The sequence below is a fragment of the Podarcis vaucheri genome (assembly GCF_965113315.1).
Source record: "Podarcis vaucheri genome assembly, chromosome: 17".
Classification (NCBI taxonomy): Eukaryota; Metazoa; Chordata; class Lepidosauria; order Squamata; family Lacertidae; genus Podarcis; species Podarcis vaucheri.
This window is the reverse complement of record NC_138755.1, coordinates 12,173,286-12,191,188: the sequence shown is the minus strand read 5'-3', so window position 1 is coordinate 12,191,188 and position 17,903 is coordinate 12,173,286. Positions and strand designations below refer to the sequence as shown.

The window sequence follows — 17,903 nt, the reverse complement described above, 5'->3', positions numbered from 1 at the left end:
TTCTGTATGCAACTATGCAAATAATGTATTTGCAAATTATGTATTTGCATACATAAAAAAAATAGGCGGAATTGGCTTGGTTTGCGACATTTGTGGACTGCAAGCATTACTGTATCAGTATGGCTTGCGTAGGGCATGCAGAGCTGGGCAGAGAAAGCTGCAGATGTCCACTATGGCAGGACAGCTCCTGCTCATTGTCAACTTCAAGTCATGGATGCCAAACACACAAGATGATCACATGTTGACCAAAGGCATTCACAGGACTGCATTTATGAGCCGTGTAAGGAAGAAAGTTAAGCCATAAAACAAGTCCTGATCCAAATCATTTCCCCCAAGATTCAGAAGCTTCACCTGTGGTTTATGTGTGTGTTTTCAAGTTATACTCCATCACCACGATTCCGCTCTGTGCACAGGGGCATTCTAGTCCATTTATACATTCCACCCTCAATCTGCCACCAGGCCTAACCACTTATCTACTCTTCAGGGAGCAGGCAGAACTTACCCCTGTTCCCTTCACCTCCAAGGCCCCCCTTATCTTCTGTGGCTTTGGGACTCTCTGCCACAGGAGACGACTTAGCAGGCAGGAGAGAAGGTGGTGCACTGGAGTCATCCCTCTCCTCTTCAGATTCTGCTTTGCGCTTGACTGCCGAAGTCTGTGGTTTGCTCTGTGTGGGAAGATGGGAAGGGACATGCAGATCCAAGAGAAGGAAGGAAATAATTCTATCCCAGACACTAAATAGGCAGCGAAATGCTGCTAACCTCCATAGGCTGTATGCAAAGAGATGCAAGTGGACATCACACCACAGGAATCTGCTGTTTCTTCACGCTGCATTTCCTTGCACCCCCACCCCCAAAAGCCATTCCGGAAGGTCCATGCTGGAACAGCATGGTAATAGTTTTGAGAATTCAAGTGACTGAAGGCAGAAAATATGAAATGGAACTGCACCACAGTGGGTACGATCTACCAGGAAATTTTCCTACGGTGCCTTCATTAAATTAAACAAGAGCTGCAATGTTGTTCGAGTGCAGTAACTTTGTGGATTGGGGGGATAATAGATGGAACCACTGGGTGAGCTGCAAATTATGATCTCCCAAGAAGTGCCATGGGAAAACCTTCCCAATTGCTTTACCACCTTCGAAAGATCCCTATCCAGATGAGGGCATTTCACAGCTCACCCACTGTCTTGTAAAAAAAGATTGGGAAATGCTACCTGGACACCACAGTCTACAGTCCATTCCTGGTAACCAAGGCTACTAGGGAGTCTGTGAAACAGGCAACATACAAATGCAGTCCACCAGTCACATAAAACAGCACACAAAAAGCTAAATAACCATCCTGTTTAGCTGCTTGCCTAGGTCACCAAATATGAGGGGACTGTAAAACAGCAAGCAAGCAGATCACCGACAAACATGGCAGATAGACCATATGCTTTGCAGGCCTGACTGTACATGGTAAAGGGAATGACTCTCAGTTCCTGGATAGCTAGGCTATGTCATATCCCAAAGCCACATGTGTGAGCAAGTGCGGATTTCCCCCCCCCCCTCCAACATTCCTACTGTACTTGTGAGGTAACTTACAGGTAACTGGACAGGCTGCACGTAGTAGGCAGATGTCTGTGCCTGAGCCATGACGGGAGAGGAAACCGTATTCTTCACCTGGGTCGTGCCCTGGACCTGGGCCACATTGACCCCCGAAGTGAGCAGTGGAGGAGCTTCTTGTAGAGGAGGAGGAGAGCAAGTAGAAAAGGAGGCAGAAGAGGTCTGGGACAATGAGGATGCCGTGTGGGCCTGGGACACCGGCTGGACACCGGCTGGCAGGCCCCGGGGGGCCTGCACTGCTGTGTTCATCTGCGGAAGACCCAGAGCCTGAGCCTGGGCTGAACCTTGCTGGCGGCTGCCAACAACCTGCACTGGGATATGAGGCGGGGGCTGCTGGGACGCTGACATTTTGGCGGCCCCGAGCTGCGGAGACTTGAGAGGGGCTATGGGCGGCTTCGACTGAATGGGGACAGGCGTCTTAGTAGCTGCCTGGCAGAGGTTCTCCTGCTGGAGCTGCACCGGCTGAGGTTGTGACTGCAGCATGGGCTGGACGACAAGGGTCTGGGCTTGCTGTTGGCCCTGGAGGGGCGGGGCCTGCTGCTGAGCCTGCGCTGGCCCCTGCTGCTGCTGGGCCAGGGGCGGAGCTTGCTGTTGCTGTTGCTGCGCCAGCTGGAGGTGTGTGGCAGTGTGCAAGAGCTGGGACTGGCGGTGCTGGAACTGCTGCTGGTGATGGATGGCGATTTGCTGCTGGATCACCACTTGCTTCTGGAGGTGAATCTGTTGTTGCTGCTGGATCAGCGAGTGAGGCTGGATTTGGGTATATGTGGCTGTAAAGTATTAAAAAAAAAACCCATAGTATTATGACACACCATCTGGGTGCACACCGCTTTATAAAGCAATTTAGGCAAAAGAGACCAACCCCAAGAAAACTGCAATCTTGAGCAAGGCCAGGCCACAAGGGTAGGAGGTGAGCAAAAGCAGTTGAATACACTTAAGAGTGGGGAGGTACAGTTGCTTAGTGGCAGAGTGCAGTCCCTGGCCCAAACTCTGGCATTTCCAGAAAAGGAAAAGGAACTAATGTAGTAGAGCTGAACAGGACCTCTGCCCAAGACCTTGCAGAGTTACTGCATGCATCACAAAAGTGGGACCTGCAGGCAGCCAAAGAGGTCTTCATTGACACTTACTCCTCTCCCTCTGCAACTGGATTTGATGGGGAAAGAAGAAAACAAAACAAAACTTTTTTTCAAAGCCAACTTGTGCCTAGGGGTTTGGGAGGAGGCACACCGTTGTGAGGCATGTGTGGTGCCCATGACAGTTTCTCTAGAAATAGGCCCAGAAGCCCAAAAGGGCTGGCGTCCCCACCAATACAGACTAGAAGGACAAGCAGAAGGCAGCTTTATATGCTTCACATCTCAGTAATAAGCCATCAGCACAAAATGAAGGAAGGGAGTGAGAGTACACTCTCCAGGGCACATCGACTCCAAGCCAACTGCCCAACAAGAAGCAAGCAATGGGTTAAAATAGATTGCAGCCAATCTGCCCTGAGCCATCCAGCAAGGGGCTGTACAATTGTGAAGATGGTGAGCCTGGTTAAGGGGTATATGGATGAAGGTATCAGTCAAGTCACTGGAAGGGTCACCAGTAAGGAAAGCATGAACTGTCACCTACCAGAACTGATCAAGGTCTGGCTTGGGGCTGGTGTCGCTGTCCTGGTCAAGTTCATGCCTACAGTCTGTTGACCATTACCATCTGCTTCAGCCTTCTTTGCTGCTGCATTTTCTCCTTCCGTCTGACTTCCCTGGCTCACAGTCACTGCCTGGGCAGCAGAAGCTACCGGTAAAGGCTGAACTACACCAGTACCCTTCCTCTGGCAGCTGCCCCCTGGGCCGGATGAGGCTGCTTGGCTTAGCCCGGAAGTAGTGTGGCTCCCCACTGAAGATGCCACAACCCCAGAGATGCCATTGCTTCCTGCTGCCCCTTGACTGAGATTAAGTGACTGGCCTACATTGCCAGAAGCGGCTTGAGTCACTGTCAAGGTCTGGCCAGCATGGGTGGCCTGGGGTAGAACTGAAGACTGGGAATTCCCGGATAAAACAGCCTTTGGAGCAGAAGCCTGGAGCTGTGCATTAGCTGCTGAGGTCTGCTGACTTCTGACAGCCAAATTCTGCACCTGGGAAAAAATGCAGAGAGACAGATAGAAAAAGAAAAAGAGGGAGAGAGAGAGAAATAAATGACTCATTAGCTTCAGGTTACAAGAGGCAGGGACCCCTGGTATCTACTCTGGCTTAACCAGCAGTAAAAACTGACCATGCTGAACAGCTGTTAGGAAGCTCTTTTCACTTTTATTTTGGTGCTGCACCCTTTGTCTTGTACCCAAAAATAAGTGTCACAAGGTACTACAGGGAGTGAGGAATCAAGCTTTTTATTATTTTAAAGGGATCAATCCTTTAAAATCGCAGCTCGTTTCTTCCTCATTTTCAGTAAAATTAAAGATCTCATGGCACTTTCTGTAAGGAGCTTAAAGAAAATCCATTTAACTCAACCCTGTGCAGTCACCCCCGTTGTGTTGAAAGGCTGCTCCCTCAAACTGAACCTTTTATATTTGTTTTATGGTTCTCTTTTGTAAGCTATCTTGAAAATTTAGATTTAAGTACACATTTTCAAATAAATAAATAAAAATTAAAAGAAAAGAAACTGAATCTTTTCTCTCTGCAACCCCCAATGCACTTTTGGGATAAAAGATTACTTTTACCTAAAAACCACTAATTGAGATAGAAAATAGATGCAGAGAAGTTAGTTCTAAAATGTCTCTAAAGGCTCCAAGAAATGCTGGGGAGGAAGAGGAGGAGGAGGAGAGGGCAAGATATGTAACAAGTGGCAAGCCACAGTCAAAGCCTAAGCAACACTGAAGGTCCACAGAGGTCATTTCCCCTGTCTTGTCAAATTAGTCGTCGGCCTTCCCTTCCCCCCACTTTACCTGGAAAAACCCTCGTCATGCAGAAACAGGCACCTCAGGTTTCTGGAGCCCCATCAAGTCTGATTGTTAAGTCTGGAGTACTTGTCAAGCGGCAAACAGCACATGTTCTTCGCATCAGGACGAGAATACAAGGGCATAACCAATCAATGGGGGATAACCAATCAATGCAAAAAGTGCAGCTGACTAGCTAGCTGATTCAGTCAGCTGCAAGCATGAACCCAGGTTTTGCGAACCAGAAAGCCACTGGCTGAAGTGTGCAGGGACTGAATGGAACAGGGATGTTCTTCTCATGGGATGTTTGAGCCAGAGGGACACACCCGAGACTGGGGCAGGCCAGGCTGGTCATGGGAACCCCAGAAGAGGGTGTCACTGACCTGGTCTGTGTCTGTGTGGACCCCAGGAGAATGAGTGGGTGGTGCCTCCTGCTGAACAGCAGCCACGGCCCCGTTAGGCATCAGGATGAGCTGGGAGGTAAGAGGTACATTGCGGCCCAAGGTCCGGTTCACCTGCAACAGGTTCCCCAGCTGCGGCTGTTGAGGGAGGGTTAGGTGGTGTGGAGATGGGAACAGCAGGAGGGAGAAAAAGGAGGAAAGAAAGCGAACCACAAGCAAATAGGTTATCACGGTGCATGGGGCCTAGGGTCTCCGATAAGACAGTCATTCTGTCTCAGCATTTTCCTCCATCATGGCCACTTTGCAGCCGGTGGAAAGCAGGTTTATTATTCCCAAAAGCCAAACCACCTCCACCTCTCCATACTGGGCCAGCAGCATAGGGTGCCTATAGGTTTGTGTGGCAGATGTTAAGCGTGGAGTGAAGGGAATGAGGGACCCCTGCTAGCTTAGATCAACTGCAAAACTTGTTTTTTTCCCATACTGAAAAAGCTGTAACCAAGATAGCTAAAAATAATCTGAGGCCAAACAGATCACAAGGAGTTTGCTATTTCACAGATATGCAACCAAAGTCAAGGATGGAAATGTGAGGGGTGGAGAGTACAAAGAAGTGTGTTTCTCATTTAGCCTAATTAAGAAGATGGCTTTCCGGAAACTCTTTAAAGAACAGAAGAGAAAGCATTAAAAGTCAGGGTATTTTAAATGGATGGAATGGAGTCGTATTTCAGATGAGCACTTTATTAAGGCTGCTTTAAAAGAGATCTGTTTTGTAATGCATTACATAAAATCGTACCAAGTGCCATGGGGTCTTTAAGATTCATGGAAAATAAAACTGCAAATGACACTAAATATCCTCTGTCCCTGTAGTACATCTGCTGAATTGAGAATCAACCAACTGTTCAAGGGAACAGAGATTGCTAACTTTTGTCTGAGCACAAAATAGCAGACTGTATGAAAGCTGGAGATTCATCGGAGGGCTGCGAGGCATTTATGATGGGTGAAAGCAACACGTGTACAACTCTTACCCGAAGGTACATCTGAGCTTGTGACTGGTTAAGAGGTGGTGATGTGGTGTTACCAAGGAGCACCGATTGTGTCAAGGTGGTGGCACTAGGTGAACTCACACTCTGCGAACGGCTGATTAACTGTGCAGCTGATGTGGTAGCCAAATTAATCTGTAAAGTGAAAAGTTGGTGTGGAGGGAGGGGGTAGATGAAAAGTAATATTAACAGAATCTAAGCTAGAAACAATTTCAAAGAAAGTGTGGCTGAACTCCAGCAATACGACTGGAACAAGGCCCACCAGCCACTTTCATGCTCCCCTCCCAAACTCACCTTAAGAGCCCAGAAATTATCTGAAAGAAAAGTGTGTGGGGAACACAACCCACCCTTTTCAGCAGCCCTACCAGGCTATGTGAAAAGGAGCAGGGGAGGGGAGGGGAGTGCAGCAGCTGCTCTCCAAAACCTCTTTGCTCAAATTATTCTCAGAACTTCAGCAACTGGAAGAACATAACAATGGACTTGCAAACAATGACCATTCGATTATGATTTCTGCACCAGAAGCACTAAATAAAAGCAGCGACAAGTGCTTGACACAGCCCTCTTCTGTAGATGCTAATGTTCCCCTTTTATTCAGTTATCATTAGGAATGAATATCCCCTCTAGGGATGCTGCTCAGTCTTCTTACTTGCAAATAAGGAACTCCCATTCTCTTTTTCCACCCTGACTGACAATACTATCTACAGTCATAACTCATGTTACATTTGCTGCTGGTTGCGCGTTTTCAGGTTGCGTCCTGCGGCGACCCAGAAGTACCGGAAAGGGTTACTTCCGGGTTTCGCCACTCGCGTATGCGCAGACGTGCAAAATGACATCACGCGCATGCACAGAAGAGGCGAATCACGACCCATGTGTGCGCAGACACAGGTTGTGTTCTTTTAAGGTTGCGAACGGGCCTCCGGAATGGCTCCCATTTGCAACCAGAGGTACCACTGTACTCTCCTCCACCAATACTAGCAAACATTCTCTCAACATTGAAGTTACCCATCCATAGCCAACTAATTCTCCAAGAAAACAGACCTCGGGTGCCCAATCATTTGAGGGCAAGTTAGCTGCTTACCGAAGCCTGTGTAGTAGCTGTCTGTTGAGAAGTGCTTGTGTTTGGAGAGCTTGCTTGTCGGCTCGCTGCAATTGTAGCCTGTAAGAAACATTATATATTCTTCCAAAACCAAGATTTAGCCAAGGGCCCCATTATTCCCATGTTTTCTGGTCCTCAAAAGGTAAAACACAACAAAATGGTCATTAAAATCTGCCTCGTGTTCATTTCTCTAGCTTAGTTGAAAAGCAGCCGCTACACCAGGGGTGGCTAACCTTTTCCTCTCTATATGTTGCTGTACTACAATTCCCATCATCTCTGGTTATTGCTCATATTGCTTGGAGCTTATGGGAATTGTACTGCAGCTGCAGGGCCAATGGTAAGCCACCTCGACCCTTCAATGTAATTAAACTTGCCCCTCCACAATGCTCCCCAACAAAGAGCAAAAGAAGTGAGGAATTAACCTATCATCAATACATACTCTCTCTTCAATCAGACAAATAACCAGATATCTTAATTCTGCTTAAGAATCAGTGTAGGCTGAAGCTACCATTTATTTAGATGATTTGAGCAAATCGTTGGTATTTCTAGATGTGAGGGAGTTGGGAGTACAGTTTGTGATGTGCAAGACAAGACCCTTTACTCTGCTATAAAAGCATTTTGAAAGCAATGTAGCCATTGCTAAGACAATGGCAGGTGCTGGGCAAGACCTGTTACATGGGCAGAAAGGGAAGTATTTTCATCACAAGCTACAACTGACAGCTACACCTGCTCTGTCAGAATAGGCATTTATCAGACATAGAAGAAACATCTACTCAGGCTCACATCTACAACACTAAGTCAAGTTGTTTCAAAAGCTCTCAGGGAAATGTGGAACAGACTTAACATCATTTTCAACACGCGTCATCTAAATTATTATCACCTTCCCAACTTTTACCTGCCAGGAACAGAACAGTTAACAATATAAAAGGGAGGGAAAGGAAACTGATAATCTAAAGGAGGACTATTTTAAATTCAAGTTTGTTTGTTTTTAAGCGGGGGATGGCAGAGGGGGGCAAACAGAAACAAATAACAAAAGTTAGCAAAATGCCCTGCTTCATGACTCATGTGTAGAGTATGAATGGAAAGGTAGTTTGTAAATTATAAGGAAGGTCTGCAGGAAGGTACATCCCTTTCCACACTGCACCTTCCTGCAGGATCTCTGCCAGCAAGAGCCATGCCACCAAATGTAAGGGGTGAAAGCGAAGTTTTGTCTTTAACTGCAACTGTGTCCCAGAACCAACCTGGAGTGCTACAGCTTGTAGTGAACTAGCTGGTAGATAGAAAAGTTCAAAATGCATGTAAAATCGTATACAGGCAATGACCATTCTGTGCATGACCAAGGCACACATGACTACATGCACACACATCATTTTTGGCCCCAGAAGTGGGCAGGGCAGGCTTACATGTGCTCTGCCAACACATGGGATGACCCAGAATGCAATCCCCACACAAATGGGGAGTTGCCTGTACTGGAAAACGTGTACCAATAAGCTCTTAAAGAGACAAGAGTTAATAAGCATTTTTTTCCAGAGCAGAACAATTAGTGTCCACTAAGTCCATTACTGTGAAAGTACAACATTCTTTTCCCTTCCTTTGAGATCCCCTCTTTGGGCCCTATCCATCCAAAACCTCATTTGTTTATTCCAAACTAGGTGTTTCACTCTTCCCTGTTTTAGGTAACTCCTGTCTTTTGAACAGTCTGTCTCACCTGCTGGACTGCAGCCAGACTGTGTAACTGAGCACTGTTGAGCTGCTGTTGGAGCATAAACTGGTGGAAATACTGGGCTGCATTGGGCTGCCTCTGCAGTGCTTGAAGCGCCTGTAATAAAAAAAAATTAAAAAATAAAAATTCAGAATACAAAACAGAACACATCCTAACATGCCCGAGGTCTCACAGGACAAAATAAGTGAAAACATATAGAATCACAGGCCCCTATCAACAGATCTGGACCACCACATATTTATTAGTGGAATAGCAGAACATTAGGCTAAAAATGGTTCCACAAGCTTAATTAGAATGGCCAGGAACACAATAATCCTTAGATCTATTAGGTATTAAGCAGGACCTAGCAATGCATGGGGCATGTTTGATGCCTCACATTGATTTTCCTAGGCCACTGGATAAGGCAGGAGTGAAGAACTGATCTTTATCAACCCACTCCTGTGGACCAACTTTGACAACTTCAAAGGGCACTAATCAGCTGATTGACAGTTACAATGAGCCCCTCTGAAGTACATTTGCTGGCAGATTGGATTCAAACTGTACATACAAACTCTGCAGCTATCTGGAGAGGGAAAATATCCATTTTCAGGTGCAAATGGACAAAGTGGGGCTTGCAGCGAGCCCTCTTGAAGGCACACTGCCAGTTCCAATCGCATCACCAGTGCTGAAAGCACACCTTCAAAGGGACACACGGACAGGTTCCTCTTATGTGAGGAACATAACCAATTCAGTGCTAGTCTCCTACAGGTTCACTGCACTGGCTAAGCCTCTGGAGCAATTTCCCCTGTGCTCATAAACAGGGCACCTACTGGCTAAGCAGCAGTTTAAAGTGATGTGCTGCTACTCTGATGATGATACCTTCCAGGGCAGTTTTCCCCCAAGAACAAAGATGGTCCCCCACCTGCACTGCCTGCCGCTCATATAGAGTCATCTGAGAGATCTGAGGGCGAGTGCTTCCTCCAGAGCTTGAGCTGCCACTAGCAGAGTTTGAGTTTTGCTCGCTTTCCGTCTCCATAGTGTCAGGTCCCCAAGATCTTTGCCTGAAGCTTTGTCTCAAGCCCTAAATGAAGAAAACTGGGGGTTAGCTCATGTCACAGAAACTACAACATTTATCTCCCCCTGCATTATAAATTTATGGAACCTTTCCTTCCTAAGCTCATCATCACACAGCTTAACCAAAGCCTCTAAAATGTCTTTCCTGGGCTATAATACTGAGAGAAGAATCTGTGGGACCCCAATAATTGAGGCTATATTTAAAATAACCATTAAAATCACACATTTTGATATGCAAATTCCTCCAGATTTATAGCCATGATTCTATAGCACTAAAGCAAAGTTAGGTTACCTGTGACGGTTTAAAGACATGGAAGTCAAGAACAATGTAGATTATTCGTAACAAGCATTCATCACTGGGGCTCATGATAGTTTTGTTTTTGTTTTTTTACCAGGAAGCATAAAGTGGGCAAAGGAATATCTGACGGGCTTATACAACATACGGGCTTATGCATGTAACAAATAGGAAGTTTCACAAGAACCGCCTAATGGATTAAGTACCAACAAGTTTTCTTCTCATACCACGCTCAGAAATATGCCTGAACTTCTTTGGGGATGTGTCAGGGCACTGGAATGGTTTTGTATCAACTTCCTAGAATGCCCCCAACACACATCCCTTGGAGATGTGATGTTGATTGGACAAGGGTGGAATCCGAGAGGGAGACTCTGACTGCCCCACCCTGGAGCCCAGTGAGAAATATAGATCTGAGTTATCCTATGGCCCTGGGATGCTGTCCTTGGGACTGTAAGATTCCACCTTTGGTATAGAGGTGACTCTCAACTTACGTGCGGGTTTCGTTCTGGCGCATAAAGCCAAAATTGAGTATGGCCAGAATACATTTGGTTCAATGGCAGGTGAGATTGTCAAAGTCTTTTTTTCCTGGACACCCACCCCCTTTCCATTTTTTTTTTTTTAAAGATTTGCCAAGCGTGTTAAGCTTAATGCGCACAAGTTAAATGTGCGTAAGCTGTGAGTTACTTGTAAGGCTATGTCCAAACAATTCAAAGCTTTACATGGAAAATGTGTTTATTGCAATACTTTAAAATACTTTAAGCAGAGCATACTCAAGAGCATACACTTTATTTGCATTGTTGGATTTTAAGGAAAGCATACCGAAAGTATTTTCGGTCCATTTTCTGTAGCAGCTCAAACTACCAGGATCTGAATACAGTCTCAAACCACATAAAGGCGGCGACTGTTTTAGGTGTGTCCAATTGATGCACAACGCATGGGTCCTTTTAGACTTGGAAGAGGGCAGAACGGAGCATGAAATCCTTATGCACATTCCGCCAACATGTGCAGAGGGGCCAAGAATGGAACCCCTGTGCAAAATGGTCACCGTTTATACAATATGTATAACCAAGTAATACATAGATTCGTCATTTTCCTAATTGGACACCATTCTGAACTGTGCTTAGCTTTTTAAAAAAGAAAATTTAAAATAGAAGAGCATGTTGAACAAAGGGGAGATACAGATATTTAAGGCAGTCACTACGACTGGGCTTGCAAAGTGTTTCACATCCTTAAGTATAAGGATCAAATGTTTTAACAGCTATGATTTTTCCAGCTTGGCATTATATTAAATCTTATTAACAGCATTACAGCCTTAATACATAGTATTACGAAGAGACCTGCATCACAAGAAAGGTTCATTATTTGTGTGATGAAGCATGGAATGTTGGAAGAAAAACAACATACTCCACCAACTGAATTCAAATGTTACTTGCCAAATAAACTCAAACCCATTTTTGAGGGACCAGAGGAAGAGCTGCTTCCACCTCCACCCTATGCTCCACATCGAAGGGAGCCTAATCCAAACACTCCACCAGTTGTAACCCCAAGGCAAGAAAGTGGAATGAATAATGGGGCTGGAGTCACAGAACTTGACTTGATAGATTATGATAAATATCTTCAGGAGGCATTGGAGGCCTATAATGAAGCCCAAGCAGAAGTGGTTATTCCATCTGTTAGTCCCAGTAGAACTCCATCTACAGTCTCTTTTAGTGGAACAACTGATTGCCTACCCCAAACTCCTGTACATCCAAGTCCTAGAGAATTATTACAGAAGTTACAGGGAGACCTTAATCGGTCAGCAAGCAATACAGCCAGGCGTATAAAGCTGCTAAAAGAACGCCTTGGGACAAATACCATCCCCTATGATTTGAGGCCCCTAGAGCAAAGCGAAGAGAAAGATCACGTAGTAGCCCCTCTCAGAAGAGTATTTGATGCACTTGAGGAGCCTGTGCTGGTTAACGGGCAACTCGGACCACGGCCACCTCGAACTTCGACCCTCCAGTACATTCCATTCACAACTACGGATCTGATGAATTGGAAAACACACACCCCATCTTTTGCAGAAAAACCTCAGGCTATGATGGACTTGGTGACTTCAATAATAAATACTCATAGTCCTACTTGGACAGATTGCCGCCAGCTCATGAATACTCTGTTCACCACTGAGGAAAGGAGAGACATAATTGAAAAGGCACAGATATATTTGCGTGAGCAGGCCAGAGTGGGAAATATTTTTAATATTGACCGTCATCTCCAAGACAACTTTCCCTTGGAAGATCCTAATTGGGATCCAAACAATGTAATTCACCTGGCCAGACTTACCACCTACCGCCAGACGCTTGTGCAAGGTATCCGCAGGGCATGCCAGAAGCCCACTAATATGTCTAAAGTCTCAGAAGTAGAACAGAAACCAAATGAGAGTCCAGGAGACTTTTTAGAGAGGCTGCAAGAAGCCTATCGTATATGGACTCCTTTTGACCCTGAAGCCCCTGAAAACAGCAGAATGATTACTGCTACATTTGTGGCCCAGTGCGCTTCTGACATTCGTAAGAAAATTCAGAAATCAGAAGGATGGGAAGGGATGCTGATGAGCCAAATTATGGCCATTGCACGCCGAGTTTATCGGAATAGGGATGAGGCTGAGAAACAAGAGAAGAAGAAGTGGCAGAAGGAAAAGATGGTAATGCTAGCCACAGCAGTGAAGCAAGACTACCGCCCCTTAAATGGAGGAAGAGGGCGGGGAAGGAATCCACCACTGGGAAGGAATCAATGTGCGAATTGCAAGAAGGAGGGTCATTGGAAGCGGGAGTGTCCTGAACCCCTGAGGTTGGAAGAAGTACACCCAGGCCCAGGCCCAGGCCCAGGCTCCGGCTCCGGCCCAAGAAACCAGGGACGGGGACGGGGAATGATCCGAAATGGAAGATATCAGAGACCTGGACAAGGACAGAGTAGAGACAATTTCATTGGACTGGCAGAGGAGGATTTTACCCAAGACTAGGAACAACCGGACTCCATAAAGTTAGGCTTCCAGGAGCCCACGGTCACGATTCAATTAGGAAGCCATTTAATAGACTTTATGATTGATACTGGGGCTGAATACTCAGTACTCCCAGAACTATTGCAGAAAAAGGCATCCAAAAGTGTAGTCATTAAAAGTGCCACTGGTCAGTCAGCTAAGAGGTCTTTCCTCCAACCTTTGGAATGCCAGATTGGGGGACATCGTTTAACCCATCAGTTTTTGTATATACCTGAGTGTCCAATACCTCTTTTAGGTAGAGATATGCTGTCCAAATTGCAGGCCCAAATCACCTTCACTCCTCGAGGTCCAGAAATGAAACTGCCATCAAAGGCAGCAGGAATAATTTCCCTCTCAGTACCTAAGGAACAATCATGGCGCCTAATGTCAGCCCTGCAAGTCCAACCCACATTGGATACAGAGTTAAACAAGCTCCTCCGAATCCTACAGGTGCCACCAGGAGTATGGGCCGAAAATAGCCCACCAGGAATGGCTAAGAATATAGCTCCAATTGTAGTAACCTTAAAACCTATGGCTACCCCTGTATCTGTAAAGCAATATCCTTTACCCCGGCGAGCAGCAGAGGGCATCCAGAAACATTTGGACCGCCTGTTAAAATATGGTCTGCTTAAGCCCTGCCAATCAGAATGGAACACACCCCTTTTGCCTGTTCGAAAACCTGGGACAGATGAATACAGGCCAGTGCAGGACTTGAGGCTCGTAAACCAGGCTATCGAGACCTTGCACCCAAATGTACCAAACCCATATACCTTGCTGAGTTTGATCCCACCAGAAGCAACATTTTTTACTGTATTGGACTTGAAAGATGCATTCTTCTGTTGCCGGCTGGCACCACAGAGCCAACCTATATTTGCCTTCCAGTGGGAAGACCCTTTGACAGGAACAAAAGGCCAGCTAACCTGGACAAGATTGCCCCAGGGATTCAAAAATTCCCCAACTTTATTTGGCACTGCCTTGGCGAAGGATCTAACAAGTTACCCCTCAATACCTGGAGAAAAGGTGGTTCTGCAATATGTAGATGACCTTATACTAGCAGCAAAGGATTTTGATACCTGTAAAGAAGGTACAGAGGAACTGCTCCACTTGCTCTGGCAAGCTGGCTACCGAGTTTCCCAGAAAAAGGCACAGTTATGTTTAGAAAAGGTCAAATATTTGGGCTTTGACATCTCACACCAACAACGAGCATTGAGACCAGAGAGGAAAGAAGCTATTTGCCTTATCAAGGAACCTACCACAAGGAAACAACTCAGAGGATTCCTGGGAACAGCAGGGTTTTGTAGACTATGGATACCTGATTTCAGCAGTCTGGCCAAGCCCTTACATGAAAGCACTCGAGGTGCAGAAAAGGACCCATTCGTATGGGGACCTGAGCAGCAACAAGCCTTTTTAGTTATCAAACAACGACTTATGGAGGCCCCAGCCCTTGGACTGCCTAATTCGGAAAAACCCTTTCAGCTGTATGTACATGAACAGAATGGGATTGCAGCAGCAGTCCTGACCCAGAGATTAGGAAGTTGGAACCGTCCAGTAGCTTATTTGTCAAAACAATTGGACTCAGTAGCAAAAGGATGGCCTCCATGCCTAAGGGCAGTAGCGGCCACTGCAAGCCTTGTCAAAGAAGCTGATAAATTTACCTTCGGCCAGACGATGTATGTGAATGTACCTCATGCTGTTCTGACACTCATGGAATATAAGGGTAGTTATTGGCTAACGAACCCAAGGATGGCTAGGTACCAAGGCCTATTGTGTGAAAATCCCAGGATTCATCTACGAGTAGTGAATATGCTCAATCCAGCGACTTTGCTGCCCCTACCAGAGGTAGATGATGAAGAATCACATGATTGTCTCCAAATAATGGATGAAGTTTATTCCAGTAGACCCGATCTGAAAGATGAACCATTGAAAAATCCAGATGTTGTATATTATACTGATGGTAGCAGTTACCTGCATGAAGGTGCCAGACGAGCAGGATATGCTGTGGTCACCAATGAGGAAGTTGTGGAAGCTGAAGCTTTGCCTGCTGGCACCTCAGCACAAAAAGCTGAACTTATAGGTTTAACTAGAGCTCTGCAATTGGCAGCCGGATGTAAGGCAAACATCTATACTGATTCTAAATATGCCTTCTTAACCCTGCATGCACATGGAGCTCTATGGAAAGAAAGAGGTCTAATAGGAGCCCACGGGAAGGCCTTGAAATATGGACCTGAAGTAGAAATCCTGTTAGAAGCAGTATGGGCTCCAGAACAGATTGCTGTAATGCACTGCAAAGGTCATGGACGAGGAAGGGATCCAATAACCAGAGGAAATCATGCTGCTGACAAAGCAGCTCGAGAGGCAGCCCAAAAGCCTGTGGGAGGATTTATAGCAGCCCTCATACCAGAGGTAGTTCCAGAAGAAGTTAAACCTCACTATACCCCAGAAGAGAGGAAGTGGGCTGAACAGGAAGGAGCAGTTGTGAAGGACGGTTGGATGATCCTGCCAGACAATAGGATTTATGTACCTCATCATCTAGCAGGCACAATTGTAAGAAATTATCATGAATCTACTCACCTTGGCGGTACTGCAACCAGAGAAAGTCTCAGTCGGAAGTTGTATATTATTAATCTATCACAATTAGCAACTTGCATTTCACAGAAATGTGTTCTTTGTGCTAAAAACAATCCTAGGCAGGGACCGGTACAACCTCCTGGAATCCAACATGTGGGATATGTCCCCATGGAAAGCCTAATTGTGGACTTCACAGAGCTGGTCCCTTCTAAGGGATTCAAGTATCTCCTTGTGTTTGTAGATACTCTTACCGGATGGGTTGAAGCTTTTCCCACCCGAACTGAAAAGGCACGAGAGGTAACTAAGAGACTCCTCACTGAATTGATCCCGAGGTTTGGATTACCTAGATGCATTGGAAGTGATAATGGGCCAGCGTTCATTGATCAAGTAGTACAAGAAGTATGTCGAGTCCTACAAGTGAAATGGAGACTGCATGCAGCCTATAGGCCTCAGAGTTCAGGGAAAACTGAAAGAATGAATCGGACTCTGAAAACCCAATTGGCAAAATTAACCCAGGAAACAGGATTGGGATGGGTAGATGTGTTACCCATAACACTGTTTCGTGTTCGGTGTGCACCCACAAAAAGACTTAAGTTGTCACCTTTTGAGCTCCTGTATGGGAGACCGCCCTCCTTTGTTCAGGATATTCCAGCTGATCTTAAACAAATAGGAGACCATGTGACACAGGGACAAGTGCAATCTCTCTCCCGTGTTTTTGTTTCTCTTAACAGGTGGGCCCTCGAGCGCACGCCGTGCAGCATTGCCGAGCCGATTCATCAGTTCCAGGCTGGCGATAGCGTATGGGTGAAAGAGTGGAAACGTGATCCACTTGCACCTAAGTGGCGTGGACCTTACACCGTCTTGCTCTCTACTCCAACAGCGGTGAAGGTAGCTGAGGTGACCCCCTGGATTCATCACTCCCGTTTGAAGAAGTCCGAAGGCAGTTGGACGTGCAAAGGTCACCCCTCTAATCCTCTTAAACTGACTCTCTCCAAAAACCCCTGTATCTAGCCCTACCGGGAACGGGCTAGGTCACGGGCAATATTAGACGACCGGCCTGCTGCAGCCACAACCTGGAAGCTGGCTGACCTGCGCACGCCTGAAGCTTGAGGAGCATCTGAACCAGCGATTGTGAAAGGAAAGATTCTCTTATACAATTAATTGACTGCCTCCCCCTTGTGGAACAATTATCAGAGATATTACTCATTGGGGATCCTCGGGATATATGTTTTGGTCTTGGTGGTTCCCCATTTCTGTCACTGGGGGAATTATATTGGGACTAATATTTATTTGCTATCACAATAAGGTAATCTTTTGTGGAAGGAATGCATATGCTAGACATCAACATGATTTTATTATTAATCCTGATCCCTTGGGAAGGGGAAGGGTCCTTGAATCTGACTAAATTGACTAAATATGGATTCCGCCATGACCACAATATGTGGGTAGGTTTAGCTGAAATGGTAGCCAATGTTGCAAATAGGACCAATTGCCTTGTTTGCTCTCTTGGGCCAGATGATTCAGAGGGAGGTATGCCCTTATTACCGATACCATTAGATGCCATTGGTATGGTAAGCGAAATACCACACCAAACAGAAATACAGAATTTCCCCGGATGGAACTCAACTAAACCATTACGAGTTATACCTGTACAAGGGGAATTCTGTGTACATAAATCATCAGATGCAGCTGATTCTACCATGATAGGCTCTTCTCATTGTCACTATACTTGGGATAATATTAAGAATACCTGGGCACACGGTACTACCTATCGAACTCGGAATGCCTTGCCCTGTGCACCTCCTTTTATTCATGCATGGAAAGTGGTATGGAACATAACTGTGACAGAAAAAGGCAATCTAACATACTGCACTGTGAACTCTCTACCTCTTTTGCTATTTCGCCTTCTGTACTCCACGTACCAAAAACCTCAGACCCGATGGTTGTGGTGGATATGTGGAGAATGGGCATACAAGAAACTCCCCTCCAAATGGAGTGGGACTTGTTTCCTGGGATGGGTATTACCACCAATGTGGATTATGCCCACTAATTTGGCCAAGCGAACACGAAGAAACGCTGATATTTCTCATATAGCAGGAGGAAGTACCCAAAGTTGGAGCGGTACTGATGATTGGCCACCAGAGCGCATTATAGCCTATTATGATCCTGCCTCCTGGAATCCTGGTGAGCTCATACAAGGGGCACGG

At 46.0% G+C, this 17,903-nt stretch overlaps 1 protein-coding gene across 6 annotated transcripts in view; it reads right to left on the bottom strand.

Moving 5' to 3' along the window:
• The window catches only part of PHC1 (polyhomeotic homolog 1), a 36,331-nt gene that overhangs the window by 8,161 nt on the left and 10,267 nt on the right, over window positions 1-17,903 (bottom strand). For 3 of the 6 annotated variants that reach the window (XM_082204655.1, XM_082204657.1, XM_082204654.1), the window contains exons 2-9: window positions 9,666-9,824; window positions 8,750-8,860; window positions 7,024-7,101; window positions 5,931-6,080; window positions 4,891-5,046; window positions 3,208-3,709; window positions 1,579-2,366; window positions 503-665 (exon numbers count right to left, since the gene is read on the bottom strand). In XM_082204655.1, coding sequence (XP_082060781.1) covers window positions 503-665; window positions 1,579-2,366; window positions 3,208-3,709; window positions 4,891-5,046; window positions 5,931-6,080; window positions 7,024-7,101; window positions 8,750-8,860; window positions 9,666-9,779 — 2,062 coding nt within the window. In that variant the 5' untranslated portion in view covers window positions 9,780-9,824. The remainder of the gene's footprint in view (window positions 1-502; window positions 666-1,578; window positions 2,367-3,207; window positions 3,710-4,890; window positions 5,047-5,930; window positions 6,081-7,023; window positions 7,102-8,749; window positions 8,861-9,665; window positions 9,825-17,903) is intronic. The other 3 variants (XM_082204656.1, XM_082204658.1, XM_082204659.1) reach the window with 3 other exon arrangements.